The following is a 6,392-nucleotide window of genomic DNA, read 5'->3' as shown; positions in this document are numbered from 1 at the left end:
CAACAAAAATCACTACATGATAGCATGATACCACCTTCAGTAACCAAGTTACCAAATTAGTAATCATTTTGCCTATTCATCCAAATGGTAGTCATTATTTTTATGATCGATCCCTCCCCAAAAGTCAAGAACGTACAACTAATTAATAAACTAAATACTTGTTTGCTCAACAAATCTTCCATTTTCACAAGAGAAAAATGAGCAAAAATTACATAAAAGACGATCTAGACAACATTTGTACTTTATATACAGAAATCAACAGTCCAGGGTATATCAAAAATAATATAAAATACGTTAGAAACTAGTCACACTACTCTATCTCTCTCTTTGTAGGATAGATATGGGTAAACCCAAAACAACATATAAAACTTAACAAGATCAGACCCTTATAAGGTCCCCCGAAAAAAAAAAAAAAATTGTTTTTTACTCTTAGAATATATATTTTTTAGAAAAAATCAGCAACCAGAACCTTCATTTGATGATGAATGTTCTTCAGTGCTATCTTGAGCCGGTTTCCCTTGTATTATTTCATCGTTTTCTGGAAGTTTTATTTTTGGGGAAAGCCTCTTGGCTTCTTCGGTAGTGTATATGAAGATCTTTCTCACCATATTGCAAAACTCACTACACATTTAAAAAAAAAAACAAAAACAAAAAACATTAAATATTCGACTTAAAAGAACAAGTTTTATTGTGTTTGGTGTGCATCAATGGATCGAGATGGATGTCAATAGGACAAGAATAGCAATTTTTTACCAACTCTTGATCTCTTGCTTGTGTAAAAGACAAAAATACCCTCCACATCATCTGTCATCGAAAATAGCCCTAGAAAGCTTGTCTAGTCCACCTTACATTTTCTACTTTACGTAAATCTTTTTTGTAATTACATTTTTGGTCCCCAAGTATAATTGATTTTTCAATTTTGGTCCCCAAAAGTTTTCTCGTCCAACTTTGGTCGTTATTTGAGTAGGTTCTTTCAATGTTTTTGGTTCCTTTTCAAAGTAAAATGACCACTTTTGGTCCCTAAACATAGCTGATTTTTGCAATTTTAGCCCCTAAACGTTTTCTCTTGCACCATTGGTCCTTATTTGAGGTTCTTGTAACATTTAGGACGTTGCAAGTAAAATGACTATTTTTTGTCCCTAAGCATAGCTAATTTTTGCAATTTTGGCCCCACAATTATATTCATTTTACTTGGTTACAAAAAAACCTCATATAAGGACCGATTTTGCACGAAAAAACTTTTTGAGGCCAAAAATGTAATTTACTCTTTTTTTGTATGTTTAGAAAATATGAGAAACCGCAATAAAAAATAAATTGTGAAAAGTTGGGATATAATGGGGAAAGTCAAACTTCCTTGATTTATAAGTCGTTCTTTCTGTATTAACTCTGATATATATAACTTACTGCCATGGATCATCTCCAACCATCATGATGTCATCCTCGACATCCGTGTATACAACTTGCCATTTTTTTGGTACTTCACGAAGTTCACCTTCAATTTCAAACATATTTTCCAATTTGCTCAGTAAATCCTCATAACAATTAAATTGTGTCAAATCTACAGCTCTACCAACAGCAATTCCTTGCATATGAACCTACAAGGATTTATAAATATAAAATACTACATCATATATATTAAATAAAATGACAAAAATCGCATTCAACCTTTATTTTCAAACACATTAAATACTGAACCAATCACAATTTAAAGTTTCAACAACTGAAAACATACCTTAGTGCAGCTACGGATTTGCCTAGTATGCAACACACTAGATTTCTCAGGCTCACAACTTGCTGAAGGAATATCAGATTCTGTATCGAGAGGGCATATTCGTAATTCCTCAGTCATTCCTCTAGACATGCCCATGCCAATGGGTGAAGTTTCATCCACAGTTGAGTGTTCAAGCAACTCAATTCCAAATAGTCTGTACCCATTACTCTGTCTCTTTTCACCATTTTCTTTATTAGCCACATGTTCAAATGATTCTGTTAGTGGTTCCCTTAAGTTTGACCATTGAATAGAAGTGGTGGAAACAGGTGGCAAAGAACCATTTTCACTGTAACTCAGAGAGATACTGTTGACATTATTTGATGGGTAAATATCACGCACTCGCTGTGGCTCACAATATTGAAAAGCTGAGTGGCGATCAGCAGGCGGTTTCCACATCCCTAAAAATTTCCATTGAGAGAAAAAATTAGGGACAAATGATTTTGAAAGTCTTGTGTTTTTTTACACGACATGAAAGATTGTACTGTGTTTGTCATGGAACTGGGACAGCTGTCAATGGGACAAAAACTGCAACTTCTTGTCCTACCTAAAAAGGTAGGACAAGATGGGACAGGGACTCAGCTCTTGGTTTCTTGTCTATGCAAAAAGACAAAAACGCCCTTCTCATCCTTATCATTGAAATAGCCCTAGAAAGCTTGTCCAGTCACGTCAATCCAGTTTAGTCCAGTCCAGGAGAGACTCTCCTGGACTGGATGGAATGGAAAGGATTGACTGACTGGATAGGCTTTCTAGGGCTATTTCAACGATAAGGATGAGAAGGGCGTTTTTGACTTTTTGCACAGACAAGAAACCAAGAACTGAGTTCCTGTCCCATCTTGTCCTACCTTTTTAGGTAGGACAAGAAGTTGTAGTTTTTGTCCCATTGACACCTGTCTCAGTCTCAGTCACAGTACAACGCAGTACAACCTGTTCTATTCTATCATATCATGTGATATGCATAATAGATGAGTTAAATAAAATACCAAGTGTGGAAAGATCTGGCATGGAAGAAGGTAAGACGGGAGGGCGGGCCCGCTTATTTCTATGTGGAGGTTGAGGGTTTGATGAATTGTTGGATGCTACAAGTGGTTCCAGTTCCCAAGGTGAGACTCTATCTGGGCGTAATATTGATGAGGGTTCATCCCATTGAACCTGAAGTACCCGAAAACATTCCACATTTTTTTGAATTTAGTTATATTTAGATGACATTGCTATAATTGGGTAGACTTTTCAAAATACATTTTGTAATAAGAAGAAATGAAAGTAGGTTGCTATTCTGAGCACCTTTAGGGATCGCCATTCAGAATCCAGCCATTTTGATGATGCGGTATTATCTCCAACACCAACTATGGTCCCACTAAACCTTCTTTCAGGAACCTCTTCACCTTCAAATCTCATTTTAAACCTCATTCCAACTGAAAGCTTATGGTTTTGAGCTTCAAGGTACTTGTTAAGGCTCACAATGAACTCTGATCGACTAGTTCTGATCACAAATAGTGCCAAATTTAGCAAATTATAAAGATAAATGATCATAATCATGTGTTTGTCAATAATATAAACCACCAATAACAATTAAGATGATTAACATTCTTTCCATATTAATTATTTCTGCTGATTGATTTGTCAAACTAAAATATTAACTTTCCACTCATTCATAAAGCAGTATAAAGAAATTAGAAATAAACTAAGGCTAATGATTAATGAATACCTTGGTTTATAAAAAACTGAAAAAAGGGTTCCAGTTGCAATGGCATGGGAGGCAGTAGCAAGAACACCAAGATGCATGCTATGACTTGATATCACAGATGATGGCATATTGTTTAAAAGTCTCATAAGCCTCCTTACTCCAACACGTAGCTCCCCATTTTCCCCCCTAAGGGCAATATCGTCATAATGATAACTTATTGAAAATCATTAACTTAATCACTAATTCAAGTTATTCTTCATACAACTCACCTTAAAAAGATAAAAGCATCACCAGCAACCAACTTTTTTGCACTAACAAACACACTCCATCCAGTAGTCAACAAGTGACGACGAGGTTGACCTGAAAAAATATATCCAAAATCAGTCAACAAGTCAACACTATTTATGAGAAAAAGTCACACAAAGGGTAACAACCTCGGAAAATATGACGAAAATGCCATTCGTTGCCATGAAGATCACTAGCAACCAGTTCTTGCCAGGGTGGCTGTTGGGACATGTCCTGATTACAAAACTCAAAGTTAGTAAGCATAGAAGAGAAAAACCAACAGAAGGGTAAAATGGTAAATGTTACCAGTGGGGGCAAACAGTCATCTGCATGCCTACGAAGAACAGAGAATCCACCATGAGTGCTTGTATCAGATGCAGTAAGTGTCTTGCAGAATGAGTGGACAGTGCAATTAGGAGGTTCTGGAAGTGGAGGATCTGGGCTTGTTACCTCATTTTGCTGATCCACAAAAGAATATAAAAATAAATTTTGAACTAAAAAAAGAAAAAAAAAATGATATTATTATTAACATATAATTTAGTAGGCTCACATTTGTGTCAGGCAAGAGTGTTATTTGTGCATAAACTTCATCAGTTTCTGGTTCAGCCTGAAAAAATGAATCCAGAACTAAATTACTTGAATACCCAAATGGATTATGAGTATTACTCTCTGAAAAAGACTAAACTACCCTGACTAACTTACCCGAAGCTGAACAGTCATCACTTTACATAGTATTTTGGCTGGTAAGTTAAATGATGGGAGCTGCTGGTCTAATCCTTGATGCATGGAAGCCTCGAGCTGTAAGAATAACCAAAATTATGTGTCATTGCATGTGGTCTTGAAATAAAAAGAAAAGATTCAGATGAAAGGTTGAAAATGAATTCTTGAAAGAAAATTGAATAACAAACCTGTTCCATGTGGCCTTGAGGGAAGTAATAAACACGTTCTCCTTCACGAGGGACATTGACAAGAGGGCCAGCACAGGCATGCCACAATTCTTTGTATATGGCATCACCAGAGGATCCTGAAAAACAAGTATTATATTATATAACAAACATATGTTAATTACTGGATTGATGTGCATATGTGTTTGATACCGATTTTTTTAAAAGATAATTAGTTATAACCTGATTGAGGCCCTCCAGGAAAATGAGTAGCAGCAACATGTGCCATGATGAAAACAATTTGATTTAGGGAGGAATACTAGATATAACAAAGTGTGAATATTGAAGCACAGTCTTGTATTGAGTACCTGTAACAAACACAAACACAAACAATAACCAGAGTGGTAGTCAGTATGTAATCAAAAAGAACTCCAGAACATTAATCAAAAAGTACTAGTCTAGTACAAGACATATGAGTTGTAAGACACTGGTATTCCACCTCCAACATCATCAAGAAAGCACTGAATGTTTCATGGGTGAATCGTATGCTCCTAATTGGACTCAGATAAATCTCTTCCCAAAGTGAACCGAATCACAAGTTTTTTGCAGTTCGCAAAAGTCCAAAAGCTTGAACATTATCCGGGAAAAAGCTTAAGAAAATGGCAAAGGCATTTAAATTACACTGTCAAACTATCATCTAAAGTATCTTCACCTACCCGACTACATCCATCATTTCCATCTACCATACTCCATACGAGGTACACCGAAAAACGTATATCGGTGGATTGCAGATCAAACATAATATCCAGACCAAACAGATCGGACACAACAATGAAATAAATTTGAAGGAACAAAAATCGAAGTTAATTGTATTCAGATTTAAGTCAACAGAATTTCAACAGCTCTAAAAGAATAAAAAAGTTATTATACACGAAACAAACTAGAATCAAAAACAATTAACGGGACATATGAACAACTTACAATGAATGTGCCAACAGATTGAAGCAAAAGTGACGGAAAATCAACGAGAATCCACAGCATCCAACGTATCACACCAATCACAATCTAACGAACGCATAAATTGAGGATCAAAGAAGGAGTTGATAGAAAGATGTGTGTTATAGTAAATGATTAGGGTTTCGAAGAAAAGAGTAAAGGTGAAAAGGGGAAGATTAAAGATGATGGATTATTGATGGTCTTTGCCTGGTTGAAGCCGACACGACCCCTGCACACACAGTATTTAAAACATCGATAAATAAATAAAATGAATTTCTTTTATTATTAAATTTATACAATATAATAATATATTTTGTTTCGTCTTAAAATAACTCTCCATCCAAAATAACATAATTTGTTAGTGAAAAATTAAATATTATCCTATCTTCTTTTTCTATTTATATTTTTATTCTTTTTTTCTATTTATATTTTTATTCATATGAAATATTAATATTATATTTGGATAATATTAATTATATTTTAAATAAAATATTAATATTATATTTGGATAATATTAATTGTATTTTAATACATTTATCATTATTTCAAATGGATAGAAAGATAATTAAAAAGAAAAGTAGGAAGATAATCTTCTTTGATAAATAAAGGTTTTTTTGCCACATGGTATACTTTCATTCAATTTGTCAAATGACATTTTATGGTTATTATGAATTATTTTTTTTCCACATGTCATTTTATGAGTTTTTTTATTTTATTAAATTTCACATAATATTTTAATGTAATAATTGCAAGAAATATTATAATAAATGGA

General features: G+C 34.1%; 1 protein-coding gene across 2 annotated transcripts; it reads right to left on the bottom strand.

Annotated features, from left to right (window-relative positions):
• Positions 1 to 225: 225 nt before the first annotated feature.
• On the bottom strand, positions 226 to 5,847 carry LOC145125676 (auxin response factor 1). 2 transcript variants are annotated; one of them, XM_079061100.1, is made up of 14 exons: positions 5,606 to 5,847; positions 4,868 to 4,992; positions 4,649 to 4,764; positions 4,443 to 4,538; positions 4,291 to 4,347; positions 4,047 to 4,199; positions 3,890 to 3,974; positions 3,725 to 3,815; positions 3,477 to 3,641; positions 3,053 to 3,251; positions 2,752 to 2,920; positions 1,733 to 2,169; positions 1,405 to 1,595; positions 226 to 621 (listed from the first exon to the last, which is right to left on the bottom strand). In XM_079061100.1, the coding sequence occupies exons 2-14, from the start codon at positions 4,911 to 4,913 to the stop codon at positions 456 to 458; spliced, it is 1,971 nt and encodes a 656-aa protein (XP_078917226.1). In that variant the 5' UTR covers positions 4,914 to 4,992; positions 5,606 to 5,847; the 3' UTR covers positions 226 to 455. The 2 variants fall into 2 exon arrangements, 1 of the variants encoding a protein (XP_078917226.1); XR_013716101.1 differs by having other exon boundaries at positions 496 to 621; positions 754 to 1,595.
• Between the last annotated feature and the right edge of the window lie 545 nt (positions 5,848 to 6,392).

This window comes from Lactuca virosa, chromosome 7 (genome assembly GCF_052849685.1).
Source record: "Lactuca virosa cultivar CGN04683 chromosome 7, Lactuca_virosa_CGN04683_v6, whole genome shotgun sequence".
Lineage (NCBI taxonomy): Eukaryota > Viridiplantae > Streptophyta > Magnoliopsida > Asterales > Asteraceae > Lactuca > Lactuca virosa.
Note: the sequence above shows the minus strand (reverse complement) of the source record. Positions and strands in the feature narration are given on the sequence as shown.

What these genes read in the sequence shown, in the direction of transcription:
- LOC145125676 (XM_079061100.1), bottom strand. Translation starts at nt 4,913, where the DNA reads ATGGCACATGTTGCTGCTACTCATTTTCCTGGAGGGCCTCAATCAG. An exon ending in TTTTCGTCATATTTTCCGAG is followed by an intron (nt 3,816 to 3,889) that starts GTTGTTACCCTT and finishes ATATTTTTTCAG; the next exon opens with GTCAACCTCGTCGTCACTTG. An exon ending in TCAGTTTTTTATAAACCAAG is followed by an intron (nt 3,252 to 3,476) that starts GTATTCATTAAT and finishes ATTTGTGATCAG; the next exon opens with AACTAGTCGATCAGAGTTCA.